Source organism: Ictalurus punctatus, chromosome 13 (assembly GCF_001660625.3).
Source record: "Ictalurus punctatus breed USDA103 chromosome 13, Coco_2.0, whole genome shotgun sequence".
NCBI classification, from domain to species: Eukaryota; Metazoa; Chordata; class Actinopteri; order Siluriformes; family Ictaluridae; genus Ictalurus; species Ictalurus punctatus.
This window is the reverse complement of record NC_030428.2, coordinates 3,347,477-3,372,531: the sequence shown is the minus strand read 5'-3', so window position 1 is coordinate 3,372,531 and position 25,055 is coordinate 3,347,477. Positions and strand designations below refer to the sequence as shown.

At 41.8% G+C, this 25,055-nt stretch overlaps 1 protein-coding gene across 6 annotated transcripts; it reads left to right on the top strand.

Annotated features, from left to right (window-relative positions):
* Window positions 1-1,052: 1,052 nt before the first annotated feature.
* On the top strand, window positions 1,053-22,522 carry prr12a (proline rich 12a). Of its 6 annotated transcripts, XM_017483557.3 has the most exons (17): window positions 1,053-1,462; window positions 2,023-2,107; window positions 3,890-3,988; window positions 4,804-4,961; window positions 9,250-9,411; window positions 9,724-14,180; window positions 14,306-14,494; window positions 14,628-15,306; window positions 15,476-15,972; window positions 16,584-16,700; window positions 16,936-17,069; window positions 17,302-17,753; window positions 17,832-17,951; window positions 18,046-18,143; window positions 18,294-18,425; window positions 20,900-20,995; window positions 21,119-22,522. In XM_017483557.3, exons 2-17 carry the CDS (start codon window positions 2,025-2,027, stop codon window positions 21,251-21,253), a joined length of 7,608 nt encoding a protein of 2,535 aa, XP_017339046.2. In that variant the 5' UTR covers window positions 1,053-1,462; window positions 2,023-2,024; the 3' UTR covers window positions 21,254-22,522. The 6 variants fall into 6 exon arrangements, with proteins under 6 accessions (XP_017339046.2, XP_047015170.2, XP_017339045.2 ...); XM_047159214.2 differs by lacking the exon at window positions 3,890-3,988; XM_017483556.3 differs by having other exon boundaries at window positions 1,053-2,107.
* The last annotated feature ends 2,533 nt before the right edge of the window (window positions 22,523-25,055 follow it).

The following is a 25,055-nucleotide window of genomic DNA, read 5'->3' as shown; positions in this document are numbered from 1 at the left end:
TTAGCAAACCATGTCTTCATGGAGCTTGCTTTGGACATTGTTATGCTGGAACAGGTTTGGGCCTCTTAGTTCCAGTTAAAAGAACTTGTCATGCTACAGCACACAAAGACAACCTATACAACTGTGTGTTTCAAACTTTGTGGCAACAGTTTGGGGTTTACGAAACCACATATGTGTGTGATGCTCAGATGTCAACATACTTTTCACTTATCGTGTCCCAAAAGTCTCCAAACAGAGGGGACTATGTTTGCCAGCACCACGTCGTCTGTGGATGTTCGTGGACATCCACTTTTCAGACACTTCCAGTCTTTTTGAATATGTTAATAAGTTTGGCGACAGTGTCGTGTGTGATGTGCTCACCACGTTTCCTGTTAAAAGTCCAACGCAACCTTGCGACAGCTTCCCCATCCAGCCACATGTTCTTCTTTTGTCGAAGGCATTTTTTTTTAAAGACATTTTCCTAAAAAGTGTCGACTCCCCCTATGTTTGGAGACGTCTGGGAGACCCATGCGTACATTAAACATGAACGATTTTAGCAACAAAATAAAACAAACGAATAAAGGCACACTGATATCACTTATAAACTCCCATCCCAACATCCATTCCAGTCAACGTCTGACATTCTGTCAAAGCACAAGCAGCGCGTGGATATGGTTCAAGTGTGATCCACCTTCTTGAGATGATTTGGAAACAACTCAAAAGGACTGGACAATATTTGGGAGACTTCACAAGAGCACCACAGGACAGGGTGCTTTGACACGTTTGCTAATAACATGTATATTACTGTACGTTTTACAAGAGGCACAAGAAGGTGACACTACCAGCCACAGTGCCAAAGTACTACACGCCACTCATATGATAATATATGTCGAAGTGGTGGCGTGGAGCTTACTATTCGGTTCAGTAGTATGCGGTTTTGCACTTCCTCTCTCTACCTATAGCTGATACTCACTGGAGGAGTATTGTGAGGAGAAGCAGCAGACCGCGCGCGCGAGTTGGAGCACGAGCGCACGAGGGGCGGGAGGGACGGAGAGCGAGAGAGAGAGAGAGAGAGAGAGAGAGAGAGAGGAGGAGGGAGAGGAGTAGCACGGCCGCCTTCAAATATGGCGTCTTCAAGGGGGGAAAATGACTAATATTATGAAAAAAGCAAGCAGGCCTCGCTCTTGACGTCTAACCGAAACCGGTCCTCTTCGATTCGTGGCGGTGTTTTTTTTTTTGTTTGTTTTTTTTGTAACGAAATAATTGTACAAAATCAGCTGCAGGAGCAGGAGGAGGAGGAGGAGGAGAGGAACCGTGGTGGAGCCGTTTGGAGAAACCGAGCGGCAAACCGTCTTATTTTGATGCGTCGACAGAGCTAGCTTAGCTCGCGGTTTTTGCTACAACGTTAGCACAGGGCTAAACGCTTGTTTTGGGCGTTGGGAGCTAAGCTGTTCACGCGCACGTTTTACTCATAGGGTTTGTGGTAAGTTTGTGGTGTTATTGTTTTTTTTTTTAAAGGGAGGGGGGCGAAATGTAGCGTGTGCGTAGCAGTAGTTGCTGCTCCTCCATTTTTTTTTAATTCCAATAAAGCAGCAGCCCGAGTGAAGAAAGGGGAGGAGAGACAAGGGAAAGGACGTATACGGTCATACGCGTGCATCAGGCATTACTCGGCAAACCCGGGTTATATTGTTCAATCCTTATATCGCTGGTATGGCGTTAATTAAGCTGATTTTGAAACCGAAAAGGAAGTGAGGTGTGTGTGTGTGTGTGTGTGGTTTTTTTTAGTGAACACCCCCCTGTATCACGCACTCTCACTCTCCTCCCCTCCATTTCCCTCTCTCTGTCTCTGTCTCTCTCAATATGCTATTTTTTCTTCACTCCTATCCACATAGTCGCTTCTCATCAAGCTAGAATATGATCGCAGACTAGCAGCGATCGCGTCGTTGCACGAACACTTTGCACACCCGGGATCTGGTTTGTCCGTATTTATTTATCTCTCAATCGTGTTGTTTCTTCGTTCGATCATCCCTCCATCCGTGTCAGAAATGGACAGGAATTACCCGGGTGCAGGTTTCGGGGATTTGGGCGCAGGAGCCGGATGGAGCTACGAGCGATCGGCTAAAGCAAGGTAAAAATATATATATATATATAAAAATTTATATATGCATATTTGTTTATTTATTTCTTTAAAACAATACATATTGCAATAATAAAACATGCACTGCGCTTGCATTGCAAGAACAGCGTCATGTCGCTGTGTGTGTGTGTATGTGTGTGGAGAGAATAGTGGTGATTGGTCTTGATAATGAACTCGGCTCTGTGCATCCGTGTCTGACGAGGCATTTGCGTGGGATGTCATAAGACGCTGGTCCTTAATGTGTGTGTGTGTGTGTGGGGGGGGGGGGGGGGGGTGTTTTGTTTATTTATTTATTTTTGTTATCCAGATCAATCAGGGTGGAAATGAGAGGAATGTGATTGACAGCCTAATGTGCGGGTAACACAAGAGCAGACTCACGGAGAGATGGAGAGAGAGAGAGAGAGAGAGGGGTAAAGAAGAAGAAGAAGAGAAGGGGAGGGGGAGATGGAGATGGGGGGCGGGGTAAATCTTGTACACCCGGATTTATTACAAGTGTCCCTTTGATAGACGTTTGATTTAGCATCCTACTTAGTGCCCAGTTCATTCTGGTGGAAGGGCTAAATAAATAAATAAATAAATAAATAAATAAATAAATAAAGCACTAACAGTACCATACAGTGATGATGCGTGAGAAATGCACGACGGGTTTCAAAGGATGAACAGTCCTGCACTTGCAGTTTTACCTGCATGCTAGCATTAAGCCGCAGTATGAAGTGTGTGTGTGTGTGTGTGTGTGTGTGTGTGTGTGTGTTTAACCAATCAACAGGCGTCATTCCGGCATATTTAACATGCAAAAACAAACAAAACACATCAAATAATTGTCACGTTTGCAGAGCGAAGAAGCAGAATATGTATCCGAGCTAGCATAGCTGTGGTGTAGCATCCAGCTGACGTTAGCTTGCTAGCAACATCATGGTGGCCGCTGCTGTCGCATATAGGCCTGCAACTGGAACAGCACAGAAGCCTTTGTTCCTGCGGGCAAAGCCTGAACACATAACGCGTGGAAGAGTGTAAATAGGGATCTTTTTCGTTTTCCAAATCGACCCAGCCATCGCGGGGAAGTGTTTTCGTCCCACTTGGAGATGCTAATGCTGCTAATCTGTTAGCCGTCTACCTCCATTCTAGTCTTAGCACTCTTGGTGTGTTAGCCTAGGTGTGTTAGGACATCTAAACAGTCTCAGGATATTAGATTGATACTAGTCCAATGCAAATGTGCAGGATATCCTTCTCAGGGATGCTCTATTAAAAAAAAAATATGCAAATCTAATGTGAGAATTCAGGAGCAGCTGTGTGTGTTCTTGCTCACACACTGTGTTCAGGTCGTGAATGAATACTGCCACGGTTTCAGACAGGAATCTGATCAAGTTATGGGTTTTGAATTTTTTTTTTTTGCTTTTGCATATGCTTTGTTACCTTGTTATAAAACAATAATCATATGTCGTGTCAAAAGACATTTGACAGATTGACATTTCAGAAAATGTTCAGCTTTGAATTTTTGCCCGGTTAGATTTCTTTTTCACGTCGAGTTTTGTGCAGAATTTCACACGCGAAAGCGAGACTGCACGTCTGGATCTCAAAGACCCTTTGGTGCGTTTTTTGTTGTTGTTGTTGTTTTGTTTGTTTTTGTCGCCTCTAGATATAATGTAATAATTTATGCGCGGTATGCGGCCAAAAGTTTGCGGACACCTCACCGTCACACCAATGTGTCCTTGTTGAACATGTCATTCCAGATTTAGTCACCTCTTTGCTGTTATAATAACCTCCAATCTTCAGGGAAGGCTTTCCACTAGATTTTGGAGGTCAGGCTGTGATGCCGGGTGAGGATCCCTGGGGTGCAGTCGGAGTTCCAGTTCATCCCAGAGGTGTTCAGAGGTCAGGGCTTTGCGCAGGCTACTCGAGGTCTTAAACTCCAACCTTAGCAAACCATGTCGTCATGGATTTCGATTTGTGTGCCACGGCCGTGTGATGCTGGAACGGTTTTTGGGCCCCGCAGTTCCAGTGAAGGGAAATTGTAATGCTACAGCACACAAACACATCCGATACCATTTTGTGCTTCCAGTGTTGTAGCAACAGTTTAGGAAAGAACCACATATAGCTGTGATGGTCAGGTGTCCACAAACTTTTGGGCATACCGTTTATATGTAATAATATAGATATTACATAAACACCTGCAATAACACCTGTCACAATTATTATACAATCGCCTCACAACACCATTAGATTATACGCCCACATTTGTATATACTGTAAGGACATAGATAGTCAGTTAGGAAGGACATGTTGATGAATACAAAGTTAATTTTTTAAGCAGTTATACAATATAATCAGATGTAATTATTATTATTCTTGGACAAAGTCTTTGGTCTACTAGCTGTTTTTCTGTGTAACACAGTAATAACTCTGGCTAAAACACAAAGACTTGGTATATTAGTACAGAATTGTGTTATTTAATTTAATAACAGCTATTTTTAAACAGTTAATTCTGCTCAATGTTGATAAAGGTCTGTGTATGTGCATTACCACGCTACTGTTATTCCTATATAATAAGAGTGATATCGAAGTGAACTGAACATACAGTAGTGACATAATCTCAGTCGTTTGCATGAGATTTAACCTCGTTGTCAATTAAAACTTCTGTAATTATAATATCAAAATTGTCATGCTTACATACTTTTTTTTTTTGTCAGTTTGGTGTATGGAAGCTCCAGATCTTCCCATCCAGAGTCTGAACTCCTCCACAGGCAAGCCTACGCTACTCCCCATCCCCTACAAGGTTATGCAACCAATCACCATCCGGGCAGCTCTGGACAGGGTGGGGCGTGGGGTGCAGCTGGGAGGAGTCTGGGTGAGTGACACTGCATTACTACTTGTTGTGCTCTTTTTGGAATTCTAGTAACTGGCTTTTCCATCGAGGGTTGCAGAACGGTTAAGATGAGCCAATTACCCATAATCCTCCACGTTGTTTCTGCTATTTTCACTACCACAGGAGCTGTGCCGTACCTAAGTACCCTTGCTGAATTTCGGTACTCTTCCTACCCATGTATAATGTGAGCGGAGGCAGAACTTACAGGTGGAGCTAAAAATAATTCAGGCCATCAACTGGTCGCGCGTAGTCGATCACACGTTCCGATTAATGTCTCAGGGTGAGGTCATGTCTCAGATAGCACAATAACTCACTAGAAGGCTAGTAGTGACAGACTTTTCAAAAGACCATTTTTTTTGCCAGGTTTAAGAGCACCATCATTTTTTAAAAGTGCAATTTAATGTCTGTGATACGAGTGTCCTTATTTACTTTGTGTAATGATTTCTATCTCTGTTTAGCTTGATTTTCCATTTCCTCCTTGTGATGAGTAAAAACACTGACTTCACTGACAATGACCTTCTATTCAGTTTGTTTGCCTCGTACACAGGGTAACGTAAAGGAGCTGAATGCTAGAGAGACATTTGAGTTGCAGCTACAGGTGTATGGCTCGTGTTTGTGTGTTGTTGTTTTGTTTTTGTTTTTGCGTCATCTGCTAATGCACTCAAATGAATATACAGTGCCCTAAACTAATATTGGCACCCTTAGTAAATATGAGCAAAGAAGTCTGTGAAAAATTGTCTTTATTGTTTAACCTTTTGATCATTTGTTCAGACAATTCAGAAAAGTACTCTGCTCTCGTGGATATGAAACAATTTCAAACAAAACACAGGTTTATATATAAAAAAAATATCTTCGTTAAATATAGGTGTGCAACAATTATTGGCATCCTTTTAGTCAATACTTTGTGCTACCTCCCTTTGCCAAGATAACAGCTTTGAGACTTCTCCTATAATGCCTGATGAGGTTGGAGAATACGTGGTGAGGGATCTGAGACCGTTCCTCCATACAGAATCTCTCCAGATATTTCACACTTTCGAGGTTCACGCTGGTGGACTCTCCTCTTCAGTTCACCCCACAGGTTTTCTATGGGGTTTCAAGTCAGGGGACTGGGATGGTCATGGCAGGACCTTGATTTTGTGGTCAGTAAACCATTTTTGTGTTCATTTTGATGAGTCCATGATGCCATGTCTCCTAACAAAATGTCCAGGTCCTGTGGCAGAAAATTAAAGAGCCACTCAAACCATCCTCTTCACAGTGCGTTGAGACGATATAGACACCCGTCCAATTCTAGGTTGATTCAGAACATTTCCAGTTGACTGGAACGTCTTAATTATTGCCCTGATGGTGGAAATGGGCGTTTTCAACGCTTGTGCTATTTTCTTATAGACACTTCCCATTGTGTGAAGCTCAACAACCTTTTGCCGCACATCACAGCTACAGTCCTTTGTCTTACCCATTGTTATGAATGACTAAGGGAAGTTGGCCTAACAGGAAGTCATGGTTGAACAATTTCCTGTTCCTAGTCACCCGGGTGCACTAAAGAAACCTAAAATATCAATGGGAGTATACTTCAAATATATTTTTCTCATATGAATTTATAGGGGTGCCACTTAATTGTTTAATTAATTGTTGCACACCTATATTTAATAAATATACATATTGATAAGCCTGTGTTGTGTTTGCAATTGTTTGATAGTATTTTTGTAAAAAAAAAAAAAAAAAAAAAATTTAAACAAAATATCAAAAGGCTAAAAAAATTTTCACAGCCTTCTTTGCTCATATTTACCAAGGGTGCCAATATTAGCAGAGCGCACCATATATTTCCACGATAGATTTAAGAATTGTGACGCTTTGGTCGGTGGGCAGCCATTAAATGAACATTTGCTCATCTGCTTACTAAAAATGAAAGTATCACACTCGCCTTTGGGTGTGCATGTGTGCATGTGTGCTTCCTTTAAAACAAACATGTTGTACCTCATGCTTGCTAGTTCTTTTCAATGACTGTGAACTTCAAATGAGAGATGCCTGGTTTGATTGTATTAGTCACATACACAGTGATACAGGGTACAGCGCACAGTGAAATGCTGAGTGGTTGACACCGGGACTGTGCAAGTAAGCAAGAGTAGAGGAGAGTAAAAATATATATATAGATGTAGTACAAAAAAAAAAAAAAAGATAATAAACAAAGTAAAAATAGAAGAAATGCAATATGAATGTAATAAAATAAAGGAACATAATAAAAAGGATATGATAAACATGATAAATAGGGAAGGCAGTAACAGCGGAAGAGGCGGGAGTGGAATACCCTGCCATGCGCTATTTGTAGTGCTGAAATGGTGTGCAATGAGTACTACTTACCTATATAGTCATCACACGATAGCCTTCAAGGGCACGATAACTAGAGAAACTCCTCGTAGTTTTATGGGTTGGGTTCTGTAACAGACACACCAGGCAGGAACGCCAATAGTCCTGGGTTCGGTTTTATTGTGAAACTATGCTGTTCGGTGGAGAAGCTCTACAATTCCATGTGCGAGCCCCATTAGTTGTTACAGGCGTTTCTATCATCAGTCTCTTCTTTATGTTATGAAACATGTAATTGATCAGTGTCAGATAAGTACTGACAACACCCGTGATGTTCTCAGAAAACGTAACATGATATGATATATTTCTTACAGTAGCAATTGTATGTAGTCATATGACTCACCCCTTACTGAAGTTTATAACCGTTTATGCTAGTTGTAAATTTTCAGGAATATGTATTACAGACAAAAGCAAGGTGGTTGTATTGGCTGTGAACTAGAGGTGAACCTGCCGATAATCGATTCATCAACCGATAGTTTTTTTTAAAATCGATACTGAATGAAAACACAACACTGAAAGTAGGGCAGTGCGATTAATCGAATTTTCGATTTCAATTTCGATTATGGCCTCTTGACTATTATAAAAACAAAATAATCGAGATAAAATGATTATTGTGCTGCATTCCGTTCCGCAGTGTTCTTGTTTTGTCTTTTTAAAAACCGCACGTCGTTTTTCTTTACAGCGGTGTGCTTTCGCCCCTCCCTTAAAGGCCAAACTCACTCCCTGCCAGGCTGTGGCACTTTTAGTTCAGCTCGAGCCAAGATGACAGAAAGAGAGGCCTTTGGTCAACAAGAAAGATAAAACCATTTCAGCCGTTTGGAAACCATTTGGTTTCAAGGAGTCTGACGTGGAACAAAAAGAAATAACGTTTGGTATCTTTGGGCTCATTTCTTCTAGCATCATGACAGCTGGTCTAAAGGCAGTCAATTCCTTTCTAGAGTTCACTAATAGTGAGAAACTACAGGAGACAGAATTTCATTGGCTAAGGAAGTTTAAAGTTAAATTCGCCGAAATGCGTCACGTGACTTGCTCCTCTAGCTTACAAGAGAGTCATCAATACAGTAAAAAGAGATGCGGAAAAGTACATGAAAAGAAACAAGAGACTGTTTGCGAGAAAAAGAAAACAAGCGTTAGTGCATCGAGGCATAGTGATCTAATTTATTTTTTACATTATTTACGTGTGTGTGTGTGTGTGTGTATATGTATGTATATATATATATATATATATATATATATATATATATATATATATATATATATAATATTGTTAAAAAAACAATCCAAAGTTTTTTTTATAAGTTCAATAAATGCATGATGCTTCCAAGTTTAAAGGGTAATCATGTTTAATATTTGTGATCTTAATATTGACCACAATAATCGTGATTATGATTTATTGCCATAATCGAGCAGCCTGAATTCAAAGTAAATTACTGCTGAACTTTATTACAAAAATAAACAGTACTGATTGTACCACGAAAATGCACTGTACATTTTTTTTTTATTAAATACATGTATAAATACTAATAATATATGTTAACTACTAATAAATATTCAAGCCAATAAAAGATATACCTCCAAACTGAACCAAAAAGTAACACTCCAAATAACAAATAATTAGACATAGGCATCCAAACTAAAAATAAAAAAATACATCAATGATAGTTTTATTTCACCTGTAGAGGCACGGTATAATGACAGCTGTCCCTTCTCAGCCGCTCCTGCAACGGACGCAACCAGGGAAAACTATCGGTGTGGATTTTTGCAGATAACTGATAGTTCCATCAATCGGTTATCAGTGCTGATTAATCAGCCAAACCGATCAATCAGTCGACCTCTACTGTGAACACCACTTGTGCATGCTCTGATTTGTTGATTTAACTTTGATTGAAATTTGTGTTCTGTTTCATAGGCTTATCTGGGCTTTTTGATGCTGGGCTTCACCATGCAAGTCCCTCAGGCCCAGATCCCTCTGTTATGAACTTGATCTCAGCTCTGGAGTCCAGAGGACCACAGCCACCACCTTCTGCTTCTTCTCTTCTCTCCCAGTTCCGCACTCCATCTTGGCAGACTGGTAAGATCTAATGTGATAGAAGAGTGGTAAATTCAAATTGATAGATAGAAATAATGGGCACATCACTAAACATTTAGAGCAGTTAGCTAGCACACTGTTACCATAGCAAAAACATATAAGCCATATATTTGAAAATGATAATAGGCCTTCTGATTATACTGTGGTTCTTCTGGTTATTTTGTGAATTCTGTTTATAGATTATTCAGAGCCCACAAGGATTGGAATTTCTTTGTTATTTGTTTTGTTTATGTTTATTGAATACTCATTTCTTCCGTGTATCTCTGTATTTTGTCCTTTTTCACCTTTCTTTAGCAATGCACACACCTGCCCCTGCGGAGCTTTTCATCTCTGGGGCCCTTCCTGGTTCTGGGTCATTCCCATCATCCTCTGCCTTATCAGCCTACCAGCACCCAGCTTCGTTTTCTGGACGCTCTTTTCCTGGCGTGACCCCATCACTCTCTTTACAGGACACTCCTACATTCAGCCCCACGTCAAACGGCCTCTTGTCTCCCCATGATCCTTTGCTGCACATTAAGACGCCCTCTCAGTCAAGTCTGGGCTTTGATCGTTTGTTGTCATCTCAGGGTGCTGCTGCAGCCTACCGTGGGAGCCATGATCCTAGTGGAGGTAGTGGTGTTACTTCTGCTCAGGCATCCTCAGCAGCTTCAGCTTCTGCACGCCATCTGCAGTCTCACCAGTTTAACCTGCTGTCTTCACAGCTTCAAGACCAGTCCTCACAGTTATATAGTGCATCAGTGTTTTCATCTGCTCCAGCTCCACCTCAGCCATCCTCCCAAGAGCGAACTGTACCACGACAAGACAGTGTCATTAAGCACTACCAGCGTCCCTCGCCAGCACAAGCTTCCTCCTCCACACCTCATCCCCTCCAACATTACCTCAGTTGTGGCGTGTCTGGGTATCAGCAGGCCCCTCATCCCCGTCATGCTGGTCTCTCCTGCAGTCCATTGGGAGAGCACAGCCCATCGTCTGACCATAAGCCTTCCCCCAGGACAGAGCAGTACCGACCCATTATCCAACCTTCTTATGGGTCCTCCTCTTCATCATCCTCTGGTGGGCCTGGGAAAGCAGCAAAAAGCAGTTCTAGTAGTGGGTACTCTTCCTCTGGCTCTGGGTCGTCCTCCAGAACTCCCCATACACCACCTTCTGCATCCTCTGCTTCATCATCCTCCTCCTCATCTTCTTCCTCTTCAGCATCTGCCGGTGCACGCCAGTCTAACTCCATTCCAAGCTCTACTTCTGCCTCCGCATCCTCTCGGCAGCAGCCACCAACCCAGTCCGTGCCTCCTCCACAAACACATTCCCAGCCTGCTCCCAGCTCCAACTCCTCTCAACAGACCCTTCCCAAAGGATGTCTTTCAGGCTATGGCTCTCCAGTGGCTCCAGTTAAGTCATCTAATAGTCTGACAGGCCAGACCCCACCCCAACAGCAGCCTCAATCTTTCTCTCCCAGCCAGCCCCCCTCACACTTATCTCAGTCATATGCGGGGTTCAGTTCCCCACAAACACATGATCTCCCTTCAGCCAGGACATCTGGAGTAGCGAAAGGATATGGGAATCTGGGAAGCCAGTCATTTTCAGCAGAATCAGTTTATGGGACAGATTCAGGTTATGGCTCACTGCCTCCATCACTAGGGGGAGCTGGAAGCCCCTCCATGGGCTATGCTGCCTCAGGACACTCTCCTGCACTTTTACGTTCAGGGGCAAGTGGGGGAACAGCCGGTGGAAGCAGCAATGGAGGAAGTACCAGTACAGGAGGTGGAAATAATGTGGCTGGAGGAGGAGGGTCTTACCACATCCCTGATTCCAGCCCATCTCCATCTGGTAACTCTGGAATCATTCGCCCAGGTCTGCATTCTCCTGCTCCTTCACGACCTGCTCAGTCACCTGTTGGAACAGGTTCCAACAAATACCTATCATCTGTTCTCTCACCTTCCTTCTTACCCTCCCCACAAGGCTACCCAGACACCCGAGGACCTCGATCACAATCGTACCATCCCTCTGCACCTCCCAAAACCAAGTCTGATACAAGCCTGCTTGGTGTGACTGAGTCTCGACCACAACAGGATGATGATGATGATGATTTCCTCATCCAGCATCTACTACAGGCTCAAAGTCCTACTCCTCAAGCGTCCCATCATCATCCCCCTCAAAGCCATCATTCCTCACAGTCTACACAACAACCACCGGTACTTCCAACCCAAGATGGAAGCAAGGGTTTATCCTATGAGATGGGAAAGAGCTCAGAGGAAAGATATCATCTTCAAAGTGTTATTCGAACTCATAGTGCCACATCAAATGCTCCAGTGTCTGGAACAGGGAATGGAGCAGGCCTGGACAGTCAGTTGGAAATGTCTTTAAAAAAGCAGCAGCATCAGCAACAACACCAAACACAGCATCAACAGCAGCAACAACAACACAAACATCAACAACAGCAGCAGAAGAGCAGCAGATCTGTCACAGATGGAGGAGGACGAGGGAACCCAGATCAAGCTCATTCCCATTCACATCATCACCATGACTCAATGGGCTCAGTGGTCCACTATGGTCGGGGTGATCCTTATTCCCAGCATTCTATTTCGCAACATCCATCTTCTCACCATCAACACGCTCCACACACACCTACACATTCGCACTTGCACTCTCATCCCCATATGGATCTTCAGAAGAAGTCCCAAGAGTCGGCAGATATGGCTTACATTCGCAAGACACCTGATCTGCAGCAGCACCACCACCAACAGCAATCAGGACATCATCAGTCTCATCAGCAACAACATCAACAGCAGCAGCAACAACAGCATCAATCTCAATCTCAAACATTAATGGAGTCTCCAACAGACCAGTCCCGTCAGCCTCCTCATTTGTTACAGTCAGTGCTCTCACACACAACCCGCAGCAAAATAGACACTCAGCAACAGCAACACCCTGGCAGCCAGCAGGCTTTATTGGAAGCAGCAGGTGGAGTTACAGCAGCAGAAACCCATTCCCAGCCTCAGGCATCTCAACTACAGCTTCAACTCCAGACCCAAGCTTTGGAAGCTGCTAGTCACTATAGCCATGGTTCTCAACAGCAGGACCAGAACCATCCAAAATCCAACACAGTGTCTTCTCTGGACATGCTGGAGCGCTCCCTTTCTCGAACTTCAAGTCAGGAAGGAGGAATGGTGGACGATAGAGGAGGAAATGAGGGAGGCAGAGGCAATTCTGGAGCTGGAACTGGAGGAAGTGTTGAGAGACACAGATCACAGGATCAACAGAGACTTTCATCTCATCATCCTTCACAACACCATCCCTCTGAGTTACATTCGTATCTTTCTGATCCTGACTTGGGCTTATCTACCCCCTCCCATGGACATCACCTTTCACATCACCACCACCAATCACAGCAACCCTCTCAAGCTCAACACCCTAACTCCCACCACCATGCTCACCCTCAGCATCAAACTCAACAGAGCCATCACCACCTTTCTTCTCAGTCAACCTCTGCAACTACACAGCAACAAGAGCAGTCTCACTCCTCCCATTCCTCTCAGCTTCCTCAAGCTCAGCTTGACCAGCAGCATCAAGGTGACCATCACTTTGACTCTAGGGGCTCAGCAGTGAAGTCAAATACAAATCAAAATCAGTCGCATCAGAACCAGAGGTTTGTTCCATTAACATCCATTTGTTTCCCAGACTCTCTCCTTCCAGATGAAGAGCGTTCTTTCTTTCCTGGTATGGAGGACATGTTCTGCCCAGAAGAGTACAAGTCAAGTTGCTCTGGGGGAACAGGGCAGGGTCAAGATGGAGTTTCTCAAGCCCAAGCAGGACAAGAAGGTATGGAGGGCATAAAATCAACTGCAGAAGGTGGAGGGGATGATACAGGTGCAAGCTATGACATGCTTGGACACCCTGGCGATCAAGATTATGGGCAGTATTGCCACGATCTTACAGAGGCTGACAATGGAACCATGCACCTTGACCTTGACTCCTTGAAGACCCATGAGCTCCCATCAACAGTCAATACAGAGCAACTTGGACTGATCCAGTCTCAGCCAACTAGCCTTGGAATGGGAAGTGGTGCAAATGTTGGGGAAGGATCTGGTGCTAAGCTGGTAAGTTCTGGAGGATCTGGTTCTGGATCAGGAGGACTCACTTCTCCAATCTTCTGCTCATCCCGACCCAAAAAACTCCTGAAGTCCAGTTCTTTCCACTTGCTGAAGGAGAGACCTGATCCTAATTCTCTTCCCAAAAAGAGCTATGCACAGGAGTATGAATTTGAGGATGATGAAGATAAGGCTGATGTTCCTGCTGACATTCGACTAAATAGCCGAAGACTTCCTGACCTGATTCCTGACCTTGTATCCAGCTGTCGGAAATCTGGTAGTGGAACTATGAGTCCCCTAATGGGTGACTTGGATTTTGGATATCCCTCTCTTGGTCCACCTCCACAATTACTTCCCCACGATGGACCGAAAAAGAGAGGCAGAAAGCCCACCAAACCCAAACGGGAAGGTCCCCCAAGGCCTCGTGGCCGCCCACGCATACGCCCTTTGCCTGAGCCCCACCACTCCAGGGCCATGATGGGAGAATGTGGAACAGGATATATTCCTGAGAGAGGCAGGGGTAGAGGTAGAGGCAGAGGCAGAGGCAGGCGAGATGAATCTATGATGGACAACAAAGATCAGAGTCAGCTGTATCAACAACACATGCAGCAACAGCAAATGCATCACCAGCCACAACAGCACCAAGAGCCAATCAAACCTATCAAGGCAAGTTTAGAAGGAGGATTTACCCTATTTTCCTTTAATATTTTATGATCTTACTTGATGACAAGGTATATTAAGGTCCAAGTGCATTTGTCTGGTAAATGTCTAATTTTATTGTTTTTTTGTAGATCAAGCTTCCTATTGGTACCATGTCATCTTCAGATGCCCTCTTGCGGACAGATTCTTTGTCTGGTACTGATCCAGCCCTCTCAGATGGTTCTGTTGGCTCTGCCCCTTCTTTGGGTCTGAGTCCAGGGACACCAGGAGTGCCTGATATGAACAGACCTATAGACAAGAACAAGGCCAAAACTCAAGATGTGAGGAAAAAATAAGCATGCTTTTCCCTCAAATGTATTTACTACCTTACATGTGAGCCTTAATACCTGTGTGCTGTATTTCATTTGCCCATGCTCGTCCTGTGTTTAATTCATGTATTTTGCCCTTTTTCAGGAAGAGAAGGATTCTGAGAAGACTGGCTTTGTGGCTTCTTTTTTGGATTTTCTAAAATGTGGGAAAAGGCCGGGGAGCAGCTCTGGGAATGGCGATTCATCTCCAGGAAAAAGTGGGGGTATCCATCCTATATCTCCTCAACCACCACCTCCACCAGCACCTACAGCATCATCTGGTTATGGGGATAGTGAAGGCGATGGGGGGCTGTCTTTGGGTGGATGCCCAAGTCCTTGCAAGCGCTTGGATGAAGAACTGAAGAGGAATCTGGAAACACTTCCATCCTTTTCCTCAGATGAAGAAGACTCTGTGGGGAAAAACCAAGACCTCCAAAAGAGTATCTCCTCAGCCATCTCTGCTCTATATGACACTCCACAGCTAAGCACCCCTTCAATGCAGCCTCCCTCTCTCCCTCCACCTCCTCCTCCAATTCCTCCTGGACCACTGACACCAACACAACAACCACCTTCCCTTAGCCCACAAACCCCAACACATATGCACATGCAGTCTTCTTCACATACACATGCAGAGTCTAGTGAATCTGCCATATTATCTAGAGATGAGCAGGGTGACGAGATTGAAGAGGAAAAAATGAAAGATGAAGACGAAGAAGAGGAGCAAGACAAAAGAGTAGAAGAGAAGGTCTCAGAAATGGAGTTGCTGAGTGTTCCAAAAGTAGGAGGTATGAAAAGAGGACACAAGCAAATTCAGTTCAGATAGGTTGACAGCTAGCAACTCTATAAAATTTCCTCTTTAATGAGTGTAACTACATTAGGCCAGTAGTCATCTGTGTTATTGTTCATAGGTTGTGGTGTGGTTATAAACTTGTTAATAATCCTTTTCCTTTACAGACTCACCTAAAGAAGTTTCTCCAACAGCAGCTCCCCATTCGCTTCCACCTCTCTTTCCATCATCCCCTGCATCTTCATCTTCACCCTCTCCACCACCTCTTCCTCCACTCTCTCTCCCCTCACCCCTTCCTGAGCTGGAAGACAACCCATCTCCACCACAGAAACCTCCAGTTCAGCAGTCTTCACCTCCAGCCAGCCCTCTTGCCCCCTCCTTACCGGTTCTCTCTCCTCCTCATCCTTTGCCTGTAGCCTCTCCTCCACCCTCTGAGACACCCACACCCCCAAGCCCCCCTCGACCTCAGCAGCCTGCTCCAGCTCCTCCATCCCCAGAAGAACCCCCAGCACCACAAATCCTGCCATTACACCTGGCTCAGAAACAGAGCGGTGCTGCAATTACAGGAGACACTGACGAGGATGAGAGTGAAAGTGGAGGAGAGGGTATCTTTAGGGAAAGGGATGAATTTGTGGTACGGATAGAAGACATCAAAACTCTTAAGGTACATACTTCGGCCAATATTTTTCCATTGTCTTTTGGGTGAAGCTGATGGTTCTGCTTATTTTTAAACATGTTCTTATAATATAACGACAGAATTGAATCCCCTGGCATGCATACGTTAAAGAAGTAAAAACTTATGTGCAAAACACCTAATGCATACAGTATTAGTGGTTATATTTCAGTGCACAGCACTATTCTGTGTATTCCACTTTCAAGCTGGCATGTTCAAAGGCCCTGGCTTAAATACATATTTTATTTCATTTATTTAATTTAATTTAATCTGGTTCGTGTTAATCTATGCTGTCTTCAGTAGTCCGCAAAAGCACAAAAATGTAATTACCTCTTTCATTATTCTGAAATATGCCCCTCAGTCAATGTATTACTTGCCATGGTATGTCAAAACCATACATACTGCAATTGACTGCAACTGTTATATTTAACTGCTTTAGTAGAATAGTCAACATATTGAATGTATTTTGTTTTTGTGACTGCAAATATCTTGCTGTTCCACCTATCACAGTTGGGTATGCATGTATTAACATGTTTGTTAATAAATACTATTCTTGTCTGAAGATTATTATTCTATTTTTCAATTCTCTTCCTTGTTTCCAGCTGGCCCTGCAGACAGGTCGGGAGCCTCCGCCCATCTGGCGTGTACAGAAAGCTCTTCTTCAGAAGTTTGCACCAGAGATTAAAGATGGACAGAGACAGTTCTGTGCCACTAGCAATGTACGTCAATTCCAAACATGTGTTTAATATCAGAAACATAAGCTGTTAATAGTGTAATAATCTGCTGATCAGAAAAACGTGGGATCCGATGTACCATTTTAGCCATTCTCATTTTATTCAGTTAACTATTTTACTTACATTTTTTGTCTTTATGATACCCGATCTCACTTGCGCTGTTTGATGATCATGTAATTAGTTTTTTCTTTTTTTTCTTCGGTTATCTTCCCTCCCTCAGTATCTTGGTTACTTTGGCGATGCTAAAAAACGGTACCAGCGGCTTTATGTGAAATTCCTGGAGAATGTGAATAAGAAAGACTACGTAAGAGTTTGCAGTCGTAAGCCCTGGCACAGGCCGTCTGTGACACTCAGGTACGTAAACGTCCTTGCATTACAGCAAGTTAAATATAAAAAAGAACACATCCTCTTCTTTTTTTCTTTTTCTTTTTTTTTTCTTTTTTTCTTTTTTTTTTTCTTTTTTTTTTTTTATATACAAGTGTTGTATCAGTGATTTTGTTGCCTATAAGCATGCTCAAAGTTAATATATATTTTTCAATAACGTTTAGTATGACACCTAAATGACTCATCTCCTGTAACCATGCAGACGGCAGTCACAGTCTCACCCAGTCCCAAAGATGACCCCACCTCCTAACAATCAAACATTGCCTCGCGTTTTGAGAGATGAGAAGGACAAAGACCAAGAGAAGGTGAAAGAGAAGGAGCAGCGTGACACCAGAGAGAAGAACAACGTCAAGGTGAAAGAGCAGCAGGTGAAGGAACGGGTGACGAAAATTAAGGAGCGGGAAGAAAAGAAAGACAAAGAAAAGAAAATGCCACCACCTCCTGCACCCCAGAAGGCAGAGAAACGAGCAGCTGTTACAGAACACGGGAAGAAGGAAGAGAAAAGGGCAGCAGGAGTGGAGAGGAAGATGGAACGGCCCTCAAAACAGCAGTCAGTAAAAGTAAAGGCAGAGCCTCCACCTAAGAAGAGAAGGAAGTGGCTGAAAGAAGTGCCCTCATCATCCGAGTCTGATTCTTCTGCCAGCGATGATGAGAGTGAGCACTTTATCTTTAGTACGCGTTATCTTTATGTGCGTGGGAGTGTGTATGTGTAACCAGGTTTGTTTCTTGTAGTTTCTGTGAGAGCAGGCCTGAATACTCGAGCTATGCGAGAGATGTACCGAAGCTATGTGGAGATGCTGGTCAGTACAGCTCTGGACCCTGACATGATACAGGCACTGGAGGACACAGAGGGTATGCAAGCGTTATAAGATGACCGATTGCTTTCTGTGTCAAAAATGAGTCTGAACTCTTTTAATATTATTCCTTGTTTTTTGTCCATCTTCAGATGAATTGTACCTGCCTCCAATGCGGAAGATCGACAGCATTCTTAGCGAGCAGAAGAGGAAGCTTCTGAAGCGAGTCAGCATGAACCCACAACACCAGGTATCACCTTGCCCTTACTATGTTTCTCAAATGATCTACCCTTGATGTTTGGTCCTTTTCATGCATCATTCTCTCTCTCTCTCTCTCTCTCTCTCTCTCTCTATCTCTCTCTATCTCTCTCTCTCTCTCTCTCTCTCTCTCCCCCTGAAGGAGGCCCTAAACACTTTTCCTCAGATAACGGCAGAGCCCTTGGACTCAGGGGCTGTGAGGGTCAAACTTGGCGGGGAGTGTTATAACCGAAAAACTCTGAACCGTGTCAAGAAGAGTATCCCCAAACCACAGGTATTTGCTTTCGGACAAAACGTGAACCTGAAGTCATCTCATTTAAATATCCACGTTAACGCCTGTGTTCTGATTAGTTTAAGATCACCCTTTTAATATATGATCGTTTGTCAGGTTGATTGTACTACATGCCAATGTAGTATTGATGCAGGTGTCGGTTTGCTTCATAGACTTAATGATAATATAGTAGCATAATAATGCAAGTAGACCTTTTCAAAGTGCAATGTACTTTTAATTCTTAAGAATATTCAGACATTGGAATTAGAATGTAAATATCCTAAATAAATTAAACATAAATAAAATAAAACCACATAACCGAAAAAATAAACAAAACGTCAATTGTAGGAAATTCACGTCATTTTGTGCAGAAGCAGGTTGTAATATTAAGTTTATGTTGTGTAAAAGTCTGATTAATCTCGTGTATAGGATGCGTTTGGGTGAGTTAATTAACCCGCTAGTAAATCGCTTCAGTTTCATTCACTGGTCAGCTTCAGCTCACGCAGCTTAAGCGGCTCAAACCCCGACATTATCGAAGAACTAACTACTCGTTCTAGAATTTTCTTCTTCGAAAAACATTGTCAGTGCCGTGTTAATGTCTTGCGTGCCCTTTTTTTCAACAGTATGTTTGAATTCAAACCTGTGCTAGTGCTTGCTATACATCTTAAATTCAAATTTTTGCCTTCGAATGTGCGTTTGAGTCTTAAATTTGACGAATGTTTGAAGTTCTAATTTTAATTCGACAGCCCTAGAGCAGACGAGAGGACCGAAGCATCTCAAATGGCTAAGATGTTGCTGAAATTCATTCTTATGTAAACGAACATGCACGTAAACATACCGGGCAACGAGCTCTGCAGAAATGATCAAGGTCATGTCCGTATATCGTACGATACGTCGATAAGGTCATTATCATGACATGCTTAGGCACATGTAACAAAATGCTGTAAAGCAAAGATGCCTTCAAACATACTTCAATTAAATGTTTTCTACATAACAAAAATTAAATAATCTACCATAAAGAACAGTAAAAATGATCAAACTAAACAAAGTCTATATTTGGCGGAATCCCTTGTCTTTAAAAACGCATCAGTAGTCTCAGGTCAGTTTTGTGCAGTCTTATGACAATATTGGCTGGTAAATTTTTCTAAACAAGAACCTGTCACACTTTCTGCCTGTAAAACCTGACAGCCAGCATTAATTTTTGTTTTTTTTTTTATCTGAAAAGTGGTCTATTATGTAACATTGTCATGTAATGAGAATTTGGACGGATGCAGTCGCAGTTAAGAGCTTTATTGGAGAGCATATAATCCAGAAGGTAAAGCAAAAACAACAACAAAGACAGGCAGCTGTCAAGTGATCAGGTAAACAAAAAAGTCTAGAGCAGGTAAGGCAGAAATCAAGGTCAAGGACAAAAACAGAATCCTAACCAGAATAACAACGTGATCACATGGCTTTGTAAACACCAGAGACTATGGCGACTGAGCACCTTACTACACAAAGACATTGGGGGGTGAGAAGTCTCTTTTATAGTGTGGTGTGATTGGGAACAGGTGTGTCTGATTAGTCCTCAGGGGACGGTGAAGCGGCTGTGTGTTACTTTGGGAGTTGTAGTCGTCGACGGCAGCCATGTTTGTAGTTTGCTGTGCATTCTGGGAAATGGAGTCGCTAGTTTGCTGTGACATGACAAACATGTTATTTTTCTATATTTCTTTTATTTTTTCTGCAACATTTAATTTTGGTTCCAAAAAGTAAAGTTTGTAAATCTAAAATGTTTTTTTTTGTTTACTGACCCAGTAAAGCAGAAGTCCTAAAATAAACATCTATGACAAAATTAGTATTTAAAATGTTTTAAATGCCTAAGACTTTTGCACATTACTGTACATACTATACAGTCTTGGTGTTTTTTTATTTTCTGCTCAAACCAGATAGGTCATACAATTTGTTGGTCTGAACATAGCTTGGGTCAATTTCTCTTAACAAACATGGAAATCTTTCTCAAAGCCCTGTTTAAGTTATGGAGATTGTATTTGTCATTTTGAATAGTGAGATAAAGTATTATTCGGTATCTTCCTCACTCAAAAACTTGATCAACAGTATGTTCTTAAAGTAACGTCATGCAGATTGGTGATTGGTTGTTTTGGACTTGCTCTGAGCTCTGAAAACGACAAAAAACAAGGAAAACAAGGATAACTTTTTCTCTGGTACAGCTTTATCTTATCCCACCTCATAGGCCAGTCCACGCTTGGTGGAAGGTGGAAGGTGGAATTGGGGCAGAAATTCTGGAAGTTATGCATCAAGCTTAAATTTCTAAATACAGATTACTCCTGCTTTTTTACCGCCTATTTTACATATAATATAAATCCTATTATAACAGGAGCTAAAAACAGTAGTACAAAAAATATATATTTCAGTTGATGTTTGTCAGAATAATCAGATTTTATGATTATGTACTCTAACCCAACCTTTTCTCATTTTAGGACATCAAGCTGTCAACAGAGACGTGTCGACTCTACAGCTTTTACCATTCTTTGCACCATTACAAATACCACACCTTCCTAATCTGCAAAAAAGAGGTAAAAAAAAAAAAGCACCTACACAATCTCTCTTCTCATTCAGGTAGAGTGTTTGTAGTAAGAAAATCAAAAAGTACGGAATCATGGGAAATGTTGTGAGACCCCTGTTTGCCTTTGTTTTAGACCAACACTATAGAACAGGCGTCAGAAGATCCTGGGCAAGAGGAGGTTGTTCAGCAGTGCATGGCCAATCAGAGCTGGCTGGACACACTCTTCAACGCCTTCTTAGAACTGATGACCCTCAGTGCCAAAGCCTGACAGAATGAAAGCGTTCGAGAGGGGGGGCCAGTGAGAGACAAAAGACAAGCCCTAAGGATGCAGCAGAGGCTCTCGTGGAACAAAGGAACCTGGATTTGTTTTCACATGCCCCCCCCACTAGTCCTCTCTTATTGTTTTTCTTCAGGCGTTTCTAAAGACGATTGTGATACATGACCAGGCAATAGAGCCACCTTTCAGCAGGTAGCCTTTGGCAAGTAAACTAATCAGCACTTCGTTACTGAAGTCAATGAGGGCATAGTTTTTGTGCTAAACGGATTAAAGGCAAGACGGAGAACTTATTCACATACATAGACGTGACGTGGGGGGGATAGGTGAATCGATGGATTGCCCCCTTCGCTGCGATGAATTTGCTAACTGACAGGTGAACAGAACCTGAATCTGACTGAAGTAGAATACTGTACAAATTTTACGCGTTGATTTGGAAATACTTTGAGCATTTGGAATTTAAAGACATTGCAAGGAGGAAGTCTGTTACAATTTGAATTTTACACAGATTATTTTTTAAGACTACAAACTTTTATTCTGCCTTTTTTTTTCTTTCTTCCCTTGAGTGGAGGAGTGACGGTTGTGCTTTATAAACGAGTGAGGAGTGCCGTGCAAAAGGAAAACTGACAATGAAAAGAATGCTAAACAGCGTAACACTTAACGCTACATGAGTGAAACGAGAGAGCTATATGCGCATTTCTATTATTTATATAAAGACATTTCTAACAGGAGCTTGCACATACAGTATAAAGCAGCAATGCTTCATTATTCATTTCATAACATTATGTTCGGATGCCATACGCCAAAAAACGACGTGCTGTCAAATTCAGAGCTGTCTTCCTTCAGGCTCATGAAGAGTTGGCGGTGACACGTGGCATTGTTTTTGTCTGTAAAAGAGTAAAAGAAAGAAATAAAATATCTTTCAGCTACGCAAAACTGTATTATTTCAGTGCATTCTTCAGAAGATGGACATGAAAATAAGAGCTAACTATAGCATTCAATTCCCACTAGGGAAAAATTATGTATTAGTAATATTTAAATAGGATCTTTTGTTTTGTTTTGTTTCATTTTTAACTGTTTGTCCGTTGTCTGTATTATGAGTATTATTTTGGAACAATCTAATACTGTGCTTCTTTTGAAAACCAAGCCTTTGTGTAAATACTGTACAGCTCTTCACTCAAAATACAGTTCTTCTGTACATGGACTATTCCTGTATTTGACAAACAAATAAAATCAAGGAGCGTATAATGTCTCATAAAAATATCAGTTTTCCCCTGATGGTTATACTTTTTCTTTTTTTTCTTTTCTTTTTTTTTTTTTTTTTTTTTTAAAAACATGCGCCAATGTTCATTTTCATTTATTCAGGTTTTACTATATTGTCATTGTCACTACCAAAATTACGATATGTTTCTTCTCCATGATTCCAAAAAATTAAGGACAAAGGCAGTAAATAATTAAAAATGCAGAAATGCTGGAAATAGAAAACGTGTACTTTGTTCCGGTACGACCTGAAAATGGCAGGTGGACTGGAAAGACTTTTCCTTCGTAATCACTGGCCGCTCATTACTCATGCAACTACAGTGCCTTTTAAACTCGGTGCTGTTATGTCTAGATTCATGACCTAGAGTATAATCCCAATGAAGTCCATTTCAGTTCCAGGTTGTAACACTGTGACATTTCAGTCTTCGGTTGAAATCTTGTGTAATTTCCTAGCTCTTGCCTGGATGATTCCAGTTTTGCCGGGGTATTTCCACTCCAGGCTCAAACGTCCCCTGAAAAGAAAGGCGAGGCTGATTCAACAACTTGGAAGCTGCCTCGGTCAACATAGTGAAACCACGTGGAAGCTACCACCATTGTCTATTTAAAATGAAACATGGTTATGTTGCAAGCCTGGGAAATTTGGGGAAGTATGGAATGTAAGAGCATCTGGGAATGTTCTGGAAACACAGATGTAGATATGAATTTTCCTTTATAAGACTTGAGACATTTAAGGTTCTGAATCTGCTATCTTTATGAATCTCCTTATTAAGAACATACGTTCCCATGTCTGGTCATAGACTTCCTCAGTTCTGCACATTTTAGGTTTTTGCCCCACCCCCCCACCCCCGTTCTAACATACCACCAGCAGCTCAGGAAGGGCTGTTAGTTGAATCAGGTTTATTGGGAGCAGATAAAACACTACAAAAAACACTGGACAGGGGCTACTCCAAGGACCAGGGTTGGGAACCTGTGCTTTGCACAACACAGCATCAAATATTATTTCATGTTTTGCTTTTTCACTATATGATTAAGAAAACACAATATGTCAGGACATTTAAAAAAAAAAAAAAAAAATTCCGTCTGGACAGAAGAAATGGTAAGATCCCTTTGCAAGTTTAATATTAAAAGTCTGAAATAATTAGTATCTGTAGTACAGAACTGTAATGTGTCATGAGCAAAGGTTTGGCCACGCCTTCTGATGTGGACAGGAAGTGGTTTAATTTCTGTACTTATTTTAACACAGTGACAATGAGGTAGTGTATAGAACCAAAGTCACACTTTCTAACGTCTCCATATATAGTTACACTTATAAACATGTATTCCCTTGACAGGCTTTCTCTCTCTCTCTTGCTAATAAGGGAGAAAAAAATTTGTCATGTTACTGAGAAACCTGAACCTCCTCTGTCCTGAACACTCTCCCATGGTGGAAAACCTACAGTTACCAAGTGCTGCTAATGGTTTCCACTACAAATACCATTACAAACCATCAGCTGTTTTACCATTAAAACCTCCACCATTATTAGTCCTTAATGGTATCCACTAGACTTAACATGCCATCAATAGAAAGCAACAAATTACCAGTAGAGACCCACAGGGACCATTACAGTTTCCATTAAAACCAATACAATTCCCATTATAACCATTAAAAGCAATACAATTTCTATAAGGTGTCTCTATTTTTTTTTTTTCTCAGCAGGGTCATAAATAAATAAACAAACAAATACAGCTTTGTAAATTAGTGGAAAGCAATATTATATCAATGATTTCACATTTGTATTTGTTAAAAGAAACTATTATTATTATTATTATTATTATTATTATTATTATTCCCTGCTGAAAAACCCCCAATAGAAACCACCACAGGAATTATAATGGTTTCCACTACAAATACCATTACAAACCATCAGCTGTTTTACTATTAAAACCTTCACCATTGTTGGTCCTTAATGGTATCCACTAGACTTAACATGCCACTAATAGAAGGTAACAAATTACCAGTAGAGACCCACATGGACCATTACAGTTTCCATTAAAACCAATACAATTCCCATTAAAACCATTACAAATTCTGTGAGGGTTTCTATTGTTCTTTTCAGCAGTTATTATTATTATTATTATTATTATTATTTTTATTATTATTATTATTATTACTAACCCTAGATTATGAGTACTTTATAATTTTCACATTGTTGTTGGTGTGTGTGTGTGATGCATTATTTATGCATTATTTTGCGTATATCACAGCGACTTGCAAAGGATTACAATATTTAATTAGTTAATGAAGACAAGCCGCGCATTTTAACGGCTGTTAGTTAGAGTTCATGTTGTGTAGAGTAAAGAGTTCATGTTGTGTAGATGTCTGAGAGACAAGTTACTTCCTGACGCTCAGAAGAAAAGGTGACGTTGGACTTCGAAAGCGAAACTGATACACACGGATTTCCCGAGAAATGGAGGCTCGTTCGATAACTGTATCTCTGTTTACTAGATAGGTTCCCTACACAGACCATACACTAGCCCCTTTCTGTACCCTATGTAG

Excerpts from the sequence above, each read along its gene's own strand:
- prr12a (XM_017483557.3), top strand. The coding sequence starts at position 2,025 with ATGGACAGGAATTACCCGGGTGCAGGTTTCGGGGATTTGGGCGCAGGA. Across the intron at positions 17,754-17,831 it reads TTCTGCCAGCGATGATGAGA|TTTCTGTGAGAGCAGGCCTG; the intron begins GTGAGCACTTTA and ends TGTTTCTTGTAG. Across the intron at positions 18,144-18,293 it reads GCATGAACCCACAACACCAG|GAGGCCCTAAACACTTTTCC; the intron begins GTATCACCTTGC and ends CTCCCCCTGAAG.